General features: G+C 36.4%; 1 protein-coding gene across 4 annotated transcripts in view; it reads right to left on the bottom strand.

The window, feature by feature from the left end:
- The window catches only part of LOC122009746 (probable LRR receptor-like serine/threonine-protein kinase At1g05700), a 29,655-nt gene extending 11,567 nt beyond the window's left edge, over positions 1-18,088 (bottom strand). Inside the window, exons 1-6 of one of the 4 annotated variants that reach the window (XM_042566026.1) lie at positions 17,952-18,088; positions 17,768-17,806; positions 16,916-17,471; positions 15,254-15,789; positions 12,447-12,585; positions 12,282-12,353 (exon numbers count right to left, since the gene is read on the bottom strand). In XM_042566026.1, coding sequence (XP_042421960.1) covers positions 12,282-12,353; positions 12,447-12,585; positions 15,254-15,789; positions 16,916-17,471; positions 17,768-17,806; positions 17,952-18,033 — 1,424 coding nt within the window. In that variant the 5' untranslated portion in view covers positions 18,034-18,088. The remainder of the gene's footprint in view (positions 1-12,281; positions 12,354-12,446; positions 12,586-15,253; positions 15,790-16,915; positions 17,472-17,767; positions 17,807-17,951) is intronic. The other 3 variants (XM_042566028.1, XM_042566027.1, XM_042566029.1) reach the window with 3 other exon arrangements.
- Positions 18,089-21,122: the final 3,034 nt, after the last annotated feature.

Consider the following 21,122-nt stretch of genomic DNA (forward strand, 5'->3'; position numbering starts at 1 on the left):
AGTTTGGTTTCATCGAGCGAAGATGAGTCTTGTGTCTAAGAAGGTTGTAGGGGACATAGTTGTCTTCCTCATTGTATGTGGATGACGTACTACTCGTTGGGAAGGACATTCCTATGCTTGATCTGTCGAGACCTGGCTGGGAGTTGCTTCTCGATGAAGGACTAGGTGAGGCGTCCGCGTTACAGGGTTCGGATCTATGAGATAGATCTAAGAGATTGCTGGCCTTAGTCGATACATCATTGACGGTACTCCTTGGTTTGCCGTGGAACTCCGAAGGTTCTGCCGATGTCGCGTGGCGTGAGTCTTCGAGACTCAAAGTCCCTCTTCAGAGAGGAGAGACCGCGTGGATCGGATCCCTTATGCCTCGGCCATTGATGTATGCCATCTTATGTACTCGACCTGATATCTCGTATGCTTTGAGCATGGCGAGATACCGGTCGGATCGGTGAAAGTCTTGGATAGCGGTCGAGAATATTCTTAAGTACTTAAGAAGGACTAAAGAATATTTCTTGATATATGGAAGCAATGATGAGCTATGATGTAGAGGTTCTGATGAGCTAGCTTCGCAAAGGGTTACAGATCGGGGTTCGTATTTTGCATTAATGGTGGCGCTGGAAGAGTTGAGCGAGGATACGATGGCGATTCTACAATGACGAGTAATCATTCTTTGCGTCGAAGCGTGAAGGAGGCGATTTGGATCATGAGTTCATCATCGAACTTGGGGTGGTTCCGCATTCTTGACCCGTTTAGCTGTTGTGACAATGATAGAGCTATAGACGAAGGAACCTCGCTACACCAATGGACCAGCGTATCTACTGGCTTCCGTCTCGTTCGAGAGATTATCGATAGAGGAGATGTGAAGATTTGAAGACCTACGAGGCTAACATCGCAGATCCCTTGACGAAGGCTTTGGCACGGAGGAAGCGTGATGGTCGCACTAGGTCGTTGGGCCTTGAGCTATCTTGATTGGCACTAGTGCTAGTGGGAGATTGTTAGTTAGAACCCTAGAGCCAATCATTTGATAATTGTATGGACTCGTTGTATAATATTCTTGTATATTAATAAAGTCATTTGTTTGATTATTATACTTATTTGTATTAGTGCCAAATAGACTAAGTATAATAGCGTCCTTGAGTAGAAGGTTCATACCTATATCAATCGATTAGTTGAATCGATAGTGAGATGATATAGGGAACACTACTCTAAATCATTCTAGTCGGTATTAACATTGTTCGGGATGTGTCTGATAAGACTAGCATGTAGGTCACTCGATGACTTGATCTCAAGTCATGGACGTAGAGATATCAGTGACACGTGGGTAGCATTAGAGAATGTATCTTGAATGACCGCCATGAGAAAGTATCGTGGATCGTTATATGAGTGTCGTATACTTTCGTGTGGCTATTAGTATGACTATTAGTCCTTTGACTGAAGTCACGATGGATCCCTACATAAGGAGTTATGTACTTTGGTTTCGTCAAGCGTCACCCGTAGCGGGTGGACTATAAAGGCGATTCTTGGGTATATAACGAATTATGTAGAGGATGTGATGTAGATGGGATCTATCCCTCCCGTATAATGGGAAGCGACGGTATTCTTGATGAGTGGACCAAGTGCGTGGCCGTGCCCAGATGAGTCGACATTAGATGTTGAGCTCGTTTGATCGAGTGAGTCTACTTGGAATTCAAGATTTAGATTGATTAGAAGATGACACGGTTCATGCCTCGTATTGATCGATCTAGATGTCTAGGATAGAAGGACAATGTCACGTATATTGTGAGGAGTCACAATTAGTAGTCACAAGGTGATGTCGGATCTCGACATTCTTGTAACTTGGGTAATAATGATGTGTTGCTAGATCTCGCTCATTACTTATGCTCTAAATGGGTTTGGGCATTGCCAACGTTCTGACAGAACCTAGGTCACACACTTAGAGACAATTAGATGGAAATTGGGTTCATATGATGAACCAAGAGAATTAGATTCATTTGATGAATCAATTGAATTAAGAGTAATCTAATAGCGATTTTCGTGGCTCGATGAATTCAAAGTGATATCAATTTAGATTTTGACTCATTGAATTAATTTAATTTAATGAATTAGATTCATTATATTAAGTTGACTCGAATCAAATGGTTAGATTAGATCAACCATGGTAGAGATTGGGTCAAGTTTGACTTGACTTGAGAAGGAAGACCAAAGGTCAATTTTGACTTGACCTTTTGCCACCTCATTGGTGAGTTGGCATTAGGTGGACCAATAATGATGTTCCACATCATCATGGGTGCCACCTCATGGAAGTTACAAAGCCATTTTCATAATAACTTCACATTAATTGCATTTAATGGGGAGTTACACAATGAAGAGTGGCCGGCCACTTTGTTTTGAATTGTGAATTCATTTTTCAATTCAAGTGGTGTAACTCCTTCTTCTTCCTTGGGTTCTCTCCTTGCTCTCCCTCCTCTTCCTTGCCGTGACCTATCAAGGTGCTAGCACACCTTTGTTTAGGTTTTCTCCATCAAGAATTGTTCGTGTGGATACTTCTAGAGGACCGACGCTTGACGGTCTAGAGATCCGGCAACTCCTTGGACGAGCGGGAACGCGAAAGGGCACGCTTCAAGGTATATTCTTAACACATAGATCTAGTAGATCTAAAAGGTTTTTTTCAAATTCGTACTCGTATTTATTTTTGATTTTCCTTGCACGGATCCGTTGGCCTTGGGTGATTCGGGGTTTCCGCGACGCGAAAAGCGGTTTTCGCGGCCCGAAAAACCCAACATCGAGTTCTTCAAAATTTCTTATTCTTCTTCTCAAACTCTGCTAATCCAAGACAAAGTCTTAGTACCTTTCTTTAGTTTTCTATCTACAACTCTAAATGGCCCAAAACGAAGGGTATAGCACCGTTCGTACTTTGATTTGAAACTGAAAAGAACGAGATTTTCAAAACCATGTGATTCCCCCCCCCCCCCCCCCCTCTCATGTGCGACTCGATCCAACAAGTGGTATCAGAGTAAGTTCTGCTCTAAATTGGTGCAACCACCAATCAAGTCGGGGGGAATTGTTTTATTTTCTTTTCGAATTTTAGTTTTTTGTATTCAATTTGAATTGGTAGAACTTACGCTTTTAAATAACGATTTCTCGTTCAATTCTTAACTCGAAGTTGGTGCAACACCACTCGAGTTCTTCAAATTTCTTATTCTTCTTCTCAAACTCTACTAATCCAAGACAAAGTCTTAGTACCATTCTTTAGTTTTCTATCTACAGCTCTAAATGGCCCAAAACGAAGGGTATAGCACCGTTCGTACTTTGATTTGAAACTGAAAAGAACGAGATTTTCAAAACCACGTAATTCACCCCCCTCTCATGTGCGACTCGATCCAACAAGTGGTATCAGAGTAAGTTCTGCTCTAAATTGGTGCAACCACCAATCAAGTCGGGGGGAATTGTTTTATTTTCTTTTCGAATTTAGTTTTTTGTATTCAATTTGAATTGGTAGAACTTACGCTTTCAAATAACGATTTCTCGTTCAGTTCTTAACTCGAAGTTGGTGCAACACCACTCGAGTTCTTCAAAATTTCTTATTCTTCTTTTCAAACTCTGCTAATCCAAGACAAAGTCTTAGTACCTTTCTTTAGTTTTCTATCTACAACTCTAAATGGCCCAAAACGAAGGGCATAGCACCATTCGCCCCCCATTCTTCAACGGAGATGATTTCCCATACTAGAAGAAGCGGATGGAGGTGTACCTGAAAACTGACTTCGACCAATGGTTCAGCGTCACCAAGGGGTACAAGACGTCAATTGACAACGCTGAAATTCCAAAGGACCCGAAAAATTGAAATCTGGAAATGAAGAAGGCCCAGATTGACTTCAAGGCCCTCAACACAATCCAGTGAGTTAACAAAGGAGGAGCTAAACCACATCGACCCACACGAAAACACCAAAGAGCTATGGGACAAACTCATAGAACTACGCGAGGGAACCAACGACACAAAGGTAACGAAAAGAGATCTATATTTAAATAAATTATTTAATATAAAAATGCAAGAAGGTGAGACTGCCAGTCAACTACATGCAAGGATAAAGGACATCCTCAACGGACTTCACACAATTAGCCACCAGATGGAGAACCGTGATCTTATAAGGTACGCTCTAAACGCATTTCCTCCAAATGCACTATGGGCATCCATCGTGGATGCCTATAAGATTTCGAAGAATTTATCCAAATTAAAGTTAGATAAACTTTTTTGTGAACTAGAGCTACACGAACAGACTAACTCCAAACCCGAGAAAGGTGTTGCCTTTATTGCAGGAACATCAAAAGAAAAGTCCATAGCCAAACCAGAACCTGAAGTTGAGTCTAACCAAGACTCAGACGATAAAGAATACCTGATGAATCTGGTAAGAAAAATGTTCACTAGGAGAAAGAAGAATTTCACCTAAAGGGACCTGTAGAAGATCAACTTCACCTCAAACTCCAACAACAACAAGATGAACGTCACATGCTTTGGATGTAACAAGAAGGGATATTACAAGACCGATGCCCAAATCTCAAAAAGAAAAAGGCTCTCAAAGCAACTTGGGACAAATCATTCGCGGAAGAATCAGACGGCGACGAACCAAAGCACACCAGCTACCTCGCACTGATGGTTTACAAACCAGACTCGGAAAATGAATCGGAAGGCGGGTCCGAACTCGAATCAAGCTACGAGTCCGCACTCATTTCCCAAGATTCCGATGAGGTACAGTCTGATCTAAGCAAGAAATTTTTTAAAATCATTGCATGCTTAGATAAAAAATTAACGATGTCTAAAAATAAAATAAACGAACTAAATCTGCAAAATAAAATATTTAACGAACAATTGAATTCAAACTCAACATTTAAGCCAATTCAACCTGAAATCCCGACTCAAATTGCAAAACTTGAGGAGGATAATTCCAGATTGAAAGGCAAAATACTTGAACTAAAAGAACTACTAGAAAAATTTACAACTAGATTCAAGTACCTCGATGTGATACTTGGATCACAAAGAGCTGTATACAATAAATCCGAACTCGAATACAAGTCCAGCTCGTCTAACAAAACGTTCATATCACTAATAAGTCAAAATAAGAAACTAACTAAAGCCTGGATTCCAAAAGCGTGTCTAACCACGCAAATAGGACTCAATCAATTTTATATACCTAAAAATGAAATCCATTATCTAAGACCAAATCCAACTGGAAATACAAATTCAGACCTGAACGTAAAATATAATTCAAAACCAAATCAAAATAAACCTTCAAAGCTAAATTCCAAACTAAAGAATAAAATTAAATTAAATAAATCAAATAACTACAAAACTAACTCAAATTACCATCAAGTCTACTATAATTATAAAAGAAATCGAGATAAATCCAAAACCTAAACAAAAAATAAATCAATAATTCAGGGGAGGTTCCAAACTAGTTGGCACCTTTAAAATCAATAATTTACTCGGATGGGTAATTAGGACTAAGTCTAAATAGGGACAACAGTTTAACTTGATAAACGGTACATGAAGTTTTGGATGATAGTAGGTTAGGGAAACTATGCCTATACATGTCTAAAGATATGGCTTCGATGCATGTGGTTTAGTGGAACTGACTGAAGTTACCCCGTACTAATCCTAACTGGTTAGACCAAAATTTTGTACTAAGTTATAGGACTATTTGGAAATTTTCGAATGCATGGTTACTTTAATGATGTCCAGGTAACTCACCATAGCTCATAAGTTTATCCAAAGAATTCTTGTTTGTTGAACCCAAAGCTAAACTTGAATCTAACACAAAGTTAAACCAAACCCTAAAATTCAACTTAATTTATCTCATGAAATTATAGAATTCTCTGATTGAAGACATAGATTGAATGAGATGACTAAAGATTTAAATTCAAATTCAAACTAAATTAAATTGAAAATTAAAATAAATTAATATAAAATTAAAATAAATTAAAATTAAATTAAATTAAAATAAATTGAATTGAATTAAAATTAAATTAAAATTAAATTAATTAAATTAATTAAATTAACTTAAAATTAAAATTCTAACCTCAATTAAATTAAAAATTAAAGTTAATGAAATGAATTAACAATAATAGTCAACTTTTGTAGGAAATCAAGTAGATATTAGGTTTTAGACGTATGACTGGGGATCACACAAAATTCACTCAACTCACGTACAAAAGCTTAGGAACAGTTGCCTTTGGAAACAATAATAAACTTAAGGTAATTGGAATAGGTAATATCGAACCCAAAATTGACTTTATTGTTAAAAAAGTGTTACTTGTTGATAAGTTTAAATATAATTTGCTTAGCATTAGTCAGTTGTGTGATTCAGGAAATAAGGTTAGGTTCCTATCTTCTGAATGCTTGATTAAGTACTTAAAAGGGTTTAGGAAGAACAATATCTATGCAATTAATCTAACCATCTCCTCACTTAAGTGTCACTTGACACACACAAAAAAAAGAAACCTGGTTATGGCATAGAAGAATGTCCCATACCAATTTTAGAAACCTAAAAAAATTAAATGGATTAGTTAGAGGCTTACCAAAATTATCCAACTTAGATTCAACAATCTGTAATGTTTGTCAACAAGGAAAGAAAACCAAGTCAACACACAGATCAACTAATCAAACTCAAACTAACTCAATACTAGAATTATTGCACCTGGACCTATTTGACTCTCATCGAATCAAATCTATAAATGGAAGTCTCTACTGCCTAGTAATAATAGATGATTACTCAAGATTTACCTGGGTAAAATTCTTAAAAAATAAAGATGAAACTTTTGAAGTCTTCAGTAATTTTGCAAACAAACTGAAAACGAAAAAGATCAAAGAATTAAACGAATTCGAAGAGATGAATTTAAAAATCACAACTTTAATCTATTTTACCTTGAAAATGGTTATCATCACAAATTTTCATGCCCTAAAACATCCCAACAAAATGGAGTAGAAAGAAAGAATATAACCTTACTTAAAGCCTCTAGGACAATGCTAAATAAATATCAACTCCCAAAATATTTTTGGGCAGAAGTTGTTAGCACAGTCTGCTATGTACAAAACAGAACCACAATAAATAAAACTTATCATAAGACATCATTTGAACTCTACTATAATAAAAACCCCAATATTAAATATCTTAAAGTGTTTGGATGCCCAGCTTACATACTAAACACAAGATAATACTTAGGAAAATTTACCTCAAAAGTAGAAAATAGAATTTTTGTAGGATACTCATTAAACAATAATGGTTACAGAGTATATAACAAAAATACACTAAGAATTGAAGAAACCACAAATGTAAAGTTTGAAGAATCTACCCTGAATCTAGAACAAACTCAGATTCAACCAATTGATTTTATAAGAGGCAACATAAGTCAAGGGGGAGCAAGTGAAAACCTAAGTCAAGAATATGAAGAAAAACATCAACCACAAGAAAATGAACCAACTAGAACAATAAAGGTTAACCCAAACCATCCACTTGAACAAATAATTGGTGACCAGATCTAAGAGTCCAAACTAGATCAACCATTAGAAATCTAAGCCAAATAGCTTTAATCTCTAACATCGAACCCAAAACAATAGAAGAATCATTAAGTGATCTAGATTGGATTTTAGTTATGTATGGCCCAATTTAAAAGAAATAAAGAATGGAATCTAGTTCCACTACCAGAACATAAAAAACTGATAGAAACAAAATCGGTCTTTAGAAACAAACTAAATGAAAAAGAGGAAGTTGTTAAAAACAAAGCCAAATTAGTAGCAAAAGGCTTTAGTCAAGTTGAGGGACTTGACTACGATGAAACCTATGCCTCGGTCGTCGGACTTGAATCAATTAGAATGTTATTAAGCTTTGCAACTTATAAAGGTTTCAAATTATATCAAATGGTTGTTAAATCATTTTTTTTAAATGGACTGATTAAGGAAGAGATATATGTAGGTCAACCTCTATGGTTTAAAAACCTAGAATACCCTAACTATGTGTTTAAACTAAAGAAAGCTCTTTATGGCCTAAAACAAGCTCTTGGAGTGTGGTATGAAAGGTTGACCACATACTTAACCTCAAAAGGCTTCAAACAAGGTCAAGTAGGCCCAAACCTATTTGTCAAAACAGTCAATCAAGATTTCTTTATAGCTCAAATCTACATAGATGATATAATATTTGGGTCAACTAATTCAAAACTCCTACAAGAATTCATAATATTAATGGAACAAGAATTCAAAATGAATCTAGTAGGACAACTAACATTTTTTCTAAGTCTACAAATCAAACAAACAAATGAAGGAAATTATGTGTATTAACAAAAATATACACTTGAATTACTTAAGAAATTTACTATGGAAAACTCAAAAGAAATTAAAACTCCGATGACCACCAATATAACCTTAGACAGTGATCCAAATGAAAAACATATAGACCTCAAATATTATAGAAGCACCGTAGGAAACCTACTATACCTAACTGTCAGTCAACCTGACATTCTATTTGCAGTTAGCATGTGTGCAAAGTACCAAACATGTGCCAAGGAGTCACACTTGGCCAATGTTAAGAGAATCTTTAGATACTTAAAAGGAATGTCCAACATGGGTATGTGGTACCTTAGAACGTCCAATTTTGAGCTCATAGGGTTCTCTGACTCCGATTATGTCGGCTGTAAATTAGACAGAAAAAGTACAAGTGGTGGTTCTCAACTACTTGGACCATCACTTGTCAGCTGGTTTAGTAGAAAGCAACACTATGTCTCTTTATGTACTACTGAGGCAAAATATATAGCAATAGGAGAATATATCGCACAACGATGATGCACACCCTAAAAGATTTTAATCTAAACCTTAAAAATTCAAAAGTCCTAATTGACAATATTAGTTCAATCAACTTGACAAAAAATCCAGTGCATCATTCAAGAACCAAACATATCAAAATTAAACATCACTTCATCAGGGATCATGTAACTAAAGGTGACGCCCCTGGGGCATGGTTGAGTTGGCTAGTGCGGAGCAAAGTTACTACCATGTAACTAAAGGTGACGCCCCCGGGGCATGGTTGAGTTGGCTAGTGCGGAACAGAGTTACTACCATAGGGCAAGGGTTCGAATCTCGGCAAAGTTGAGGGGAAAAAAACCCTCCTCTGCACTGGTCAACTACAACTTCCCGATTTACCTCCTTATAGATGGTCGTGGGGTTGACCTTATGGGGCCGCTGGGGTGGCGGATTCCACCTTTTGCTACCATGTAACTAAAGGTGACATTGAACTCAATTACATTTAGTGCAAGTCAAACTTAGCTGACATATTTACCAAACCCCTTTCTAAAAGTGAATTTAGCAATTTACGTTGACAATTAAGGATGTGCTTCATAGACTAGGCTTGCTGTCTTCAAAACATTTTCCAAATAATTTGCAACTTCTAGGAAAAATTACTTATTCTCTTAAAATTTTCATTTCTTTAGAATTTCAAAATTGATTTTAGCCTTAGAATAGATCAAATCCATATAAAGCATATTCCTACAGATCTAGGACTTGAACATCCCACAAACACACTAGGTTTACCTTGATTGTGAATTCACAAACTTAGAATGGTGTGTGATGCATAGGCTCATTGCTTGGACTTAAGATGTTGATATCTGTGCATCAACATAAATCTGGGCGAGAAATACCAAATTACAGTGATCAGGTTAAGTGATCGATCTTAGTTAAATACTAACTAGACACATATACTTAACTTGACTAACCAAGTGAACACTACTATACTCTGATAGTTAGTTAGTAACTACTGGTTAGACATGTAAGGACAATTTCTAGATGATTATATTTTTTTCAAATAATAACAGGTCCGAGGGAGAATATTTGAAGAATAATTTCAACTACAAACCTATTTTATTATGTTTGAAACCAACCTTGCTTGCTTAAAGGTAGCTTAAAAACCTTTCTAAGTTAAGAATTTCTTGTATTTTGAAAATATTTCCAAATTCTTGTTTAGAATATTTTGAAACTTCTTATGAAATTCTTAAAAGTATATTTTTAAATATTTTTTTGAACAATAATTTAGAAAGGTCTGAAAAGTTAGTATATTTAAAATTTACTTTAAAAATATCTTGAAAACTCCTTAAACTTTAACTTTAAAGTTGTCTTTGCAAGAGGTAGCTTTTAAAACATCTTATAAACTTTCAAATTTTCCTTAAATGAAAAGCCAAAATATATGTTTTGAAAAATAAAAAATCTAACTTGAAAGGTATTTTGAAAAATAAAATACAAATGTTCTGAAAATTGTTTTAAACATACTTTGAAAGATGTTTTTGCTAACACTTTAATAACTATTTTAGCACATTTAATGTTCAGGACTTTAAAGTTAATTTTACAAAAGCTAAATTTCAAAATCAAGTATACTCTTTCAAAATCTTCCTTGCAAAAATTTTGAAACTCTTTCAAGATATATGTTCTGAGGAATTAAATGTTTTTTCAAGTCCTTTGTAAACTACTTTAAACACTTTCAGACGTTTTCAAAAAGCTTTGAAAAATTGATAAAACCTTTTATCAAAGTTAACAATTTCTCTAAACTCCCTCCTACAATGATCTTGAAAGTAGTTTTGTACTGCACAAATTTTTTATTTCCTTCATGATTTCTTTACTTCGCAATTTTTTAACATCTGTTGATTCATTTTTTTTACTTATGTTCTTTTTGATGAATGTCAAAAGATGAGGGTTAAGGTTTAAGTTAGAAAACAAATAAAAATCAGAATAACTTAACTCTAAAAATGATCAAGAGAACAAAACTATCTCATTTTTTGTTGCTTCTCTTAAAATCATTTGTTGTTTATTTGTCATATATTTTTCCTAACTTAACTCAGGTTGTCATTGCATCAAAAAGGAGAGATTGTTAGTGCAATTTGCACTAACGGTCTAACTCAGATTTTGATGAATAACAAGTGAGTTAAGTTAGGTGTTTTTGTGATCTAATTACTTTACCAAGTGTGCAGGAATTGATGGTCTGAAGGACCGGACACTAAGCAGAAATCCAATTAGATCTGCGAGACCGGATAGTTGGTGCGAAGTCCAGATAACTCAACGAACTGACCGAATATCTGGCAGGAATACCGGTTGGGTCCGCGGGACCAGACAACTGGCAGAAATTTAGTTGGGCCTGCAGACCGGATATCTGGCATGAAGACCTAGTGGGTCAAGAGGCTAGTCAACCAACAACAAATTGGTAAGTAAAAGTAAGTCATTGGAGGAGAATGACTAAATAAGGACGCGCTCTGGTTGAGGAACAGTAGGCATCGGTCCAGATTAGGTCCATTTGGGATCCCTAATCTGAGTCCTTGACTAATTCCTGGTTCTAGGAGGACAGGAGCTAATTACTACTTCTTATTATCACTATGCTAACTTTGTTTTGCAAATTAGATGTTTTAGATTTGGACCAACACAACTTGCAGGGCAAAAGGAGCAAAAAGCCTTCGAATGAACAGTACCCGAAAGCGCCTTCAAGCATTAGAAGGCACCTTCCAAGAGATAAATTTTGGACCCCGTCGCACATAAGGCACAGCGAAGTCGGAATCAAATTTACCACGTTGAAGGCGCCCTCAATAGCTATGGAAGGCGTCTTCCATGCCCTTTATAAGGCACTCTCGACCAAGCATCAAACAACAACTATTATATGAGCTACTACACGTCTATTTGAGGTTCCGACTGCTCCGACTTCTTCCTGCGACTCTGCTGCGAAGCTGCTGCGCCCGACAACTACTCCGAGGACTTCCGATCGTGGCCAGCAGATCGGACACCGACACTCATGCGCTCTCACTTCGATCCCTACATGTCGATAACAAAGTCATTTTTTCTATTCTTAATTTCTGCAAACGGAAAGTGTAGTCTGTTACACTTTTCCGATCTCTTTGTACTCGATCTCCTCTTCCGGAGGTACCGGAAGAGGTTTTTTAGTGGATTATCCATCGATAGGTCCGCGGGACCTGGGTCTTGGAGTAGGAGTCATCGAAAGCTCCAAACTAAGTAAACCGCTTGTGTTCGTATTGTTTTTCATTTGTCTATTCTCTTATTCCGCTGCGTTCGTACTTTGATTTGAAAGCCAAAAAGAACGAGATTTTCAAAACCACGTGATTCCCTTGCTGACAAAAAATGCATGCTCAAATGGAATGTGCAGCAGATAATAGTTACAAACCAATATTTATGGAGAAGAAAAGCATCAAACAAGGACCCAGGGGATTAATATAATGACGGCTACAGATACAAGAAAGTTTTCAGTACTTACAAGATTTTGAGGGCTGTTAGGTTTGCAATGGCAGTTGATAGAGAATCTTCTAGTCCTTTATAAGAAAGGTTTCTGCAAAAATTATTTCACAGTACAAAGAAGCAATATTATTCCTTCCTCATGTGATATTAGCCAAAGATTCTTTCTAGTTTCTGAGATGCATACAAGGATGTAACCCTAAAGGATGTTGAGCTAGAAGAAGTGCAATTAACTATGCTCCAGCTCAAATTTGCAGGAACACATGGGTCACCTTGCCAATTGTGCTTGTTATCATACTGCTTCGTTATGGCCATCATAGCATAAACTGTTGTTTCATGAGTTCAGAGACGTTAATAAAGCACAAGTAGCATTAACTTTGTTCCTTGATCTAACTTTTAAGAACATGTCAGCGTGAAATGGAAAACAACAAACGTATCTAGGTAGGGTTAAATAAATCAATGCATTAAGCCATGGAGCAAAGTTTGACCAGTACACATGCCAGTTTCGCTTGATCCTAACATTCCTGTTTCTGGTACTGGTACACACTGTAGGTACCAGCCAGCCTCGTACAAATTATGAACATTGCACTACAAAATTATGCAACAACAGTGCAAGCAGAATGCGAGGTGCCATTCCTTTGTCATATTGGTCAGATCTAAAATTTAGTTTTTTATATGTGGCTTTTTAAGATGACAGTGACATGTACTTAGATGATTAATAAATGCTCTAGTTAGGCGATGTGAAATTATGACAAATACGCACATCAACCGAGGAAGACAAAAAAAACTTGATTAGCAACAATAAAAAAAGATAAAATTTATTTAAGTATAGATAATGATATAGCAGGGAATAAAGCCCACGTAAAAAGATCTATATAGCCGACCCCGCCTAATAGGATAAGGCTTGGTTGTTGTTATTGTTGTATATGCATGCTTTGATTAAATGGAACAAAAAATAATAACTTATAAAAGTTGCAGATGTTGGGATTGATTGTAGATAAATCTGATGACTAAAGGGGGGATGAAGTTTCTTGCAAGACCAAATATTAAGCAGATAGACCTGATGACTAAAGGGGGGATGAAGTTTCTTGCAAGACCAAATATTAAGCAGATAGACCTGATTTGAAATACTTGATTCCTACTCTTGTGTCACCTTTGGAAAAACCCACTATCTTTTCACCTACTAAAGTAGAGAAATCTTGTACAAAAGTATTTTTTTCAATAAAAAATGTGAAAAGCAACAAGATTAAAGGGTTAAAGATATAAACCTTAATCCCTACAAGATTAGTTTATAAAAATAAAAGCAAGACTTTATGGAGTTGTGAAATAAGTAACCTTAAAATAATAGGTTTTTTTATTGTCTTTGGAGCTCCTCCTGCCCTTCTATTTATACCCTTCAATCCATGCTAGGACAAGCTTCACTCAACTCTTTTATTTAATGCCAATCAACTTAATTCTTTCTTGTCAACTAAAACGTAGAACATGAGATCATTATCAACTGATTGTTGTCTCCAGTAGACTTATTGGCCATCCAATTGACTAGAAACCATTCCAGTGGACTCAAACTCATTAATTGACAACACTAAATAAGATCTTCTTCAACCATTCTTATTTTCATATTTAAACAAAAATCCAATCAACTACCCAAAAAATTCAATCCTCGACGGTAGATTATCTAGTTAACCTAACTCCAAACAGAAACATGAAACATTCTATTCACGAACAATCCAACCTAAGTCACCTTAGCACACTAATTGAGTGAGATCAACCTCCAATTGATTGAATCCTCAACTGCAAACTCTGAAGCACTTTCTTGGTCAAGTCTATGTCTAAGTAAACATTTATCTGAAATCCCAATAGGTCACTCGACCTTCATAATATTTTACCTTTGCAACTTCACTTAACTTACAAAGCCATTTCTCATCAAGTTATAAATCTCTAGGATGCATCAAGCCCTCAACTCACTCCATGTGTCATCCTTCACTTTGCCACCTATGTAGTTCGCCTTCTTGGGCCATCATCAAAGTTGCCACATTGATGTTCCTACTCTTGCTGTCCCTCAGATGTATTATACTATATATCCTTCCTCAATCTCTAATGGGCTTTTAAATTATCGAGCCAACATCAACTTGGTCATGTCAATTCAAGCTCTACAAGCTTCGTGTGCATCCAACCAAGCCATTGCTAACTTTATGCACAAACAAGTCATACAGCCTGACCTAACTTAAACTCTGTCATATATATATCAAAACAATTTGGTTGAATACAACTACCTAGAGCATAATTGCACTAACTATAGATTCTTGTTTTCTTTCAATTATCCAATGCTAGAAAACAAAATGTGAAGAATGTGCAGGTCGCAAAAGATGCACCTCCCAACAATTGGAAACCTTGCATATGCATATGGGTATTAAGGTCTAACAGTTGAATAAACTGACAAGTTTCAAGTACTAGATATTTAATTAGTTAATGAAAATAAATCACATTTAAAGGTAATAACAGTATTTTTAGCACCATTAAATAAATTGCAATAAATTGAGATAATGCTTGGAAAAACTAAATAGAAGTCTGCATATGTATGGCTAACTTGTCATTTTAGATCTTCCTTTCTACCTCATTGTTTTCCTATTAATCCAAAAGATCCAACGGAATCACAGCCTAGATATTTATGTAGAATTGTCACATGGCTGGAGGTTTAACAAGTTCAAAGGGAAAATTGGCTTTTCAAGTTCAGTGAGCACTGAACCATTGCATGTTTGCAGCACGACAAGGTCATTCACACTGCAGGTTTAACATAATTAACTTTTTAAGTTTTCCAAAATATGTATCTACAAACCAAATAAAGGTGGAGAAAATTCATCTACTTGAATTAGAAAGCTTTTAAGTTTCTAATTAAAATAATTTAGTTAGATTTCAGCTGTATGAACAGTTGTATTAAATGAGGAACTTCAGTTGAAATGGATGTTTGATCAAGACAGTATAAAGTGTTCACACCATCTCTTTCGTCAGTTGCAATACTTGCAAGGTTTATTTTGGAATAAACTTCCATGGCATTGATCAGTGGAGGAAGCATAGATCCCTGCATCTTTGTCAGAGTTAAATAATATGTGCTGGGGTCTGGGTCAGCTTGGTAGCTTATAGGAACGTGTCTTTCAGACAAGTATTCTGAGGTCATGGTGTAAGGAATGGACTTAATACCAGGTATTTTAATTAGAAATACTCTGCTGGCGCTGGCGCTGGCATTCAGCTCAGAAAAGTGCAAGTAGATATAGAACAAGGGAGGGGGTGAAGTACTGTTTCCATCACGAAAATCAATTTCCAGGGTGATGTTATCTGGTGCCACCTTTGCTGTCTGCATTACTACTGATGGCACTGCATAAGGATCATTGGCATCAAATCTGACTAACTCTGTAGTTGCTACTACATTTGGGTTTGGTTCAGAGTTACTGTTGCATCTATACAAATTAGCTGAACAACTACGACCAATACCGTCCGGCATCCATTTGCGGTCATACTTGTCTTTCGGATATCTGCCCAAATATTCAAACATAAATAGTTAATGACTAATGAGATAAAATTGTCTCCGACCTATACAAAATTTTTAAAATAGTGGATATTATAGCCTTGAGTAAAAAATGCATATTACTAGATTTTGGGAATGTATATGGTTTCTTTATTGCCTTAGTATTTTAACACAACTTCCCATGGTAGATAATGCAAAAACTTCTCTTTCTGTTATACAAAAGAATGAAAAGTATACAGGAGTCAAATAGCACATGGCAATATTTTTAACACAGTAAATTGCATATACAGAGAAAAAAAACAAGAAATTACCTCTTAGAATTTTACTCCAGGTAAAGGTGAGAGCATATTTTGGATTTGAAATTGAAACATAATTAATACCAAATGATGTGAGCTAGCAAATTGTTTAACATTAACTTAGAGTCTTCCGAGATGGCATTGATCGGGTTGTTTTATGATCACTGTATAAGATTATCAATAACAATGTCCAAGCTATTTAAGGCACGTTAAGAAGAGTCTCCTTTGTCTCATATACACATATGTCTAATTGTCTATCTAACGGTCAGTTTTGAACATTTCAATAATTCTTCATAGATTTTCTCTGATTTTTCAGCTACAAAAGCAACACTTAACTGTGTTAAAATATTTGTTTTCAACTAAAAGAGCGTTGAATATGAATTGCTTAAATGATTGGTTAGCAGTTTATTTTTCAGGAGATCATGGTAACATATCTATATCAAGTTGATGAAAAATAAGTTGTCACCAGAAAACCCTTTTATATTCTCAGTAGGAGTGATGAACTCCACCACTGATTTTACAGAAGAAACTTAAGTCACGTATGAGACAGTTTGTATGTGAAGTTCTAATATATTCCCCTTCTGTAAAGCTTATATTCCGTTTGATGTGTCTGACCTAGCAATGCATTCCTCACTCATGATCAAAGAACAACTAAACCCATCTATGTTGTTCATGACGAACGACAAAAGAGACTAAAACTAAGTAGTTGGTTCAACCGTTTTTGAAAATTCAAAACAAGATATCATGAAAAAGTCACATGTAGTGATATTTTACAAGAGTTAATGAGGAAATGACTTTTATCTTTCAGATTCTAACTTGTAATTGAGTTTTCATTACCTGAATGTTTGATCAGAACCCATGTCCCACCTTTCCCATAATAGCAAAGAAACTGTTTGATTCACATCGTGGTAGATTCCATTGTCAATTGGCCTCAATTCAAGAGCAGATATGAATGGGATCCCATTGCCCGTTCTTAACAAACATATAAAGAAATAATCAGAGGAGGCTAAGGTTATTATCTCTGCAATGTAAAGTTGATCTGCATCAATGATTCTCATTGTTTTCCATAAACTAACACCTAGATAGAGATCAAATGTCAATTGCCCATTGTCTGTCAGGGAATTGTCATTATCATAGTTGCCATACAAGAAGGAAGCTCGTATGAGATATTTATAACCCCGAATAACGTTCTTTATGGTGTAGCAATTACGAGTACCATCAGGGAAGCTTCGCAGGTTATGAGCCTGAGTTGGCTTATCTGTGACATAAGTTTCACCTAATTCATGATTTGATCCAGTATCTATGAACTCTCCATCAGGTTGGTAAGTTAAATTAGTATCCAAGTCATTGTATGCATGATCACCAGAAAACCCACAATCTATGCTCACAAAAGCTGCACCAAAGCATCAGAGTGTCAATTCACGAGTTAAATAATCATAAAAAAAACTGAAGGGAGAACACCACGTTCATTTCATATGGATATGAATCGCAAGGTAATAATTCAGTGACATGTTTGGCGATCGAGGTGTAAAAAAATTACTGAAATAGCATGTATTTGATTACTTATCTACCAAGAACTATATAATTTTTGGTTTGGGATTTCTACCACCGCACTCTTCAGACGGTTCTACATACAAAAATGAGGGGAAAAAAAAAAAGGAATGAAGAGTTTTTAAAGTAACCACGTACCAGGCTGACCATTAACCAGAACAGCTGCTGCCAATATACCTAGACAGAGGAAGTACCTCATCATTGCTCTTAAAAAAATCCAAACTTTCTCCAAGGAAATGCAACGCACAAGTCAAGCAGACCCTGAGGATCCCTTTGGAGGAAAAGAAGAAACAATGACAAATAAAACTTAAAAGAGCAATACCGTTTGCTGACCTCCCGTTTGCTGACCTCCCGGAATGTTCGTGTCCACATCGAACTAAGTGGATAACTGACTCATTGGCCATCTAGTAAGCATCAGTGTGGAAAAAGAGCAATAATTGTTTGCACCGATCGAGCCAAAGACTTCGGCGTTGACGGCTGGTTCACTCGAAAAATAGGGTACCTATATTTTATTTTTCAAACTGATATTTTAAAAAAGAGAAAACTATCAGGGGTAAAATAAAATATTAATATAATACATGTTTGGACTTTGAGCGGACATTTATCATCTTGCTGGGACCCACGAAAAGTGGCCCAAGCCGTTGGCCCTCGTCATTCGAGTCGAACTATCGAAGCGAAGGGGACGAAGTATAGATCGTTTGGAGGAGGGAAAGAGGGAAGAACTCTCGAAAGGGAAAAGGAAAATGGAAGCCTTGCGAAAACTGGAAAGGGTGCAAAGCCTTCTGTCTTTGATGGAGGGACGAAGCATCTCCTCCGGTCACGCAGACGCTGATCGCTTCCTCGCTGATTTCATTTTCTTCTTGGTTGGTGCCTCGACATGTGCCCTCTTCCCTCCTTTAGTTTTGTCCCCTTCGTTTGTTTGCGTGCTTATTTTGAGTCTCTTTGGAGATGAAAACCCTGCGGTGTTGTTCTAATGTAATGCGGACTAATTTAATATTATGATCTTTTAAATTTGAATGACCTTTTAAATTTTAAAGCGACATAATTTTTAATTCTGAACTCAGAATAATTATTTATTTAGAATTTAGAGATTTACATTAGTATTGAGGAATCACAACCATAAAATTTCAAGTCCAAAACCCACTGTTTAAGTTCTCATTCGAACTTCAAGGTTTTTCTATATCAATGTCTATTTTAATCATTTCAGTTTTTATTAAGAATTTTTGTTTTTCTGAAAGTATTTTTTTTTCTTTCTCTGCAACATAAGAATTAATGGCCTCTATTAGGATTCCTTTCAATTTTTTTAATGGTATAGAGTTTATATAAATATTTACTTGTATAAGAATTGATCCTCTATTATTAATAAAGTTTTCTTTTTTCTTTTAGAAGTTCTTTTTTTTGTCCTATCAATTTCGTCTTTTTGTCAGCCCGTAGAATAATAGTTATCTTGTCCAGCGTTAGTTGATATCAGAGCAAGGTGTAGATTTAATGGAAAGACGTCATAGACATGGTCACAGTCACAACAACAGACAGGTTCCTGTTGAGAAAGTTTTGCACCATAATCGTAGCATTCATGAGTTGATAATGGAGGATTTATAGAGACAAGTTGCAATCAACCCATTCTCTAGCATCTAGTGGTGCGAGATTTCAAAGAGTGTGAGTTCTTAGATTGTGGATCTGAGTCTACATTCAAGAACACATATTGTTGTGGGCTACATACCAGGAACATCATGGACGGGAGGAGTCCTATGGAGACCTCAATTTTCGGGTTGAACTACTCTAATATTCTAGTACATTGCAAGCATAGGCTTCATCAATTGGAATAACAAAGTGGAGTGAATCTTTGACCATAAGTAAATTCCAAATCGGATGAAAGTGAAGTTGATTGTTATCATACTCAAGGGGTGAGCATCAATGTGGTGGGAACAAATGCGATGCTCGCGAGACAAACAAGGCAAATCCCAAATTACTGACTGGGAGAAGATAAAGAAGAAGATGAGGAAACATTTCTTTCCTTTAAGCTACATCCAAACTTTATTTTGATGACTCTACTTGTTGAGATAGGGTGCAAGATCGGTCGATGAATATACTGAATATTTCTTCCAGTTGGTTACCCAAAAAAACTTGTCCAAGACGGAGGAGTAGAAGGTGGCATGATATTTAGGGAGGTTGCGTCTAACCTTGCAAGATTTCCTCAACCTTCATTCATTCTTGACGATTTCAGAGGCCTACCAACATGCATTGGCGGCCGAAAAGTAATAGAATTGTAAACTAGTGGGCAAAGGCGACCAAAACAACCAACCAATTCGCCCTTAGACTTCTCGTCATTCACAACAGTAGAAGTAACCACCACATGTTAATGCTAAGCCCCTAATAGGTGTTATCATTGTGGTAAACAAGGGCATAGGGCAAACCAATACAGAAAACCTGATCCGATTAAATAGAAAGACAAAAATTTATTGATCGAGGGAGATGTGGAAGAAGAGACAACAGTAACTAGCGAGCCAGTGTATGTAGCCGACAACATGCTTTACGGTGATGGCCATGAGACTTTGGTCATGTGTAAGAGTCTGCTAACTTTCAAAGGCGATATAGGGGATGAGTGGTTAAGAATCAATATTTATCTCACAACCTACACCATCGTGAATAAAGTCTGTAAAATGATCCTCGACGGCGTCAATTATAAGAACATAGTATCCTAGGAGGTTGTTTGAAAATTATAACTGAAGACAGACCATCACCCTAAGTCATATAAGTTGTCAAAATAGCGAGATAAAAGTAGATAGACAATCTCTTGTACTTTTTTCAATTTGTAGCAAATATTATGATAGTGTTTGGTGTGATGTGGTGGCCATGGATGCATGCCATGTACTGTTAGGATGACTTTGGCTGTATGATTGCAGCGTTATCCACGATGGACGGAAAAATATAATGGATAGGATGGATTGGCTAAAGGGGAGTGAATAGCCCTATAAACCAAAAGTTACAAATCTCTTGCTACTTACTTAGAAAGGACACACTTATTAATTTCAAAATAATAACATAAAAGAATAAGTAAGAGACAGAATTTTACTTGGTTACAACCTGGATGATTTTTAATCCAAGATAATAAAAGTGCACTATCAAAACTCCTTCGACAATGTTGGAGGTGGAGAAGCCCTTTACAGTAGTTGGAAGCTCAAAGATGAAGAACATAAAATGAATATTGAGTGTGTTGTTGAATTTCTAGCTTTGGGGTACTATTTATAATTCACTAGTCGAAGTGACAGTTTGTTGATGTGGCATTGGAGGGGCCTCCAATGACATCTAGGGCGCCTCCAATAAGCTGAGGTTTATTCGCACCACAAATGTTCCTTAACGACTATTGTTCAATGGAGATGCCTCCAGATGACCTTAGGCATCTCGACTACTGTTCATCTAAGACGCCTTCTGTGAATCGAAGGCGTCTCGGGTCTCTTGCATGGCAGCTGATCTACTGGGTATCTAAGGCACC

Source organism: Zingiber officinale, chromosome 8A, assembly GCF_018446385.1.
Source record: "Zingiber officinale cultivar Zhangliang chromosome 8A, Zo_v1.1, whole genome shotgun sequence".
Taxonomy (NCBI): Eukaryota; Viridiplantae; Streptophyta; class Magnoliopsida; order Zingiberales; family Zingiberaceae; genus Zingiber; species Zingiber officinale.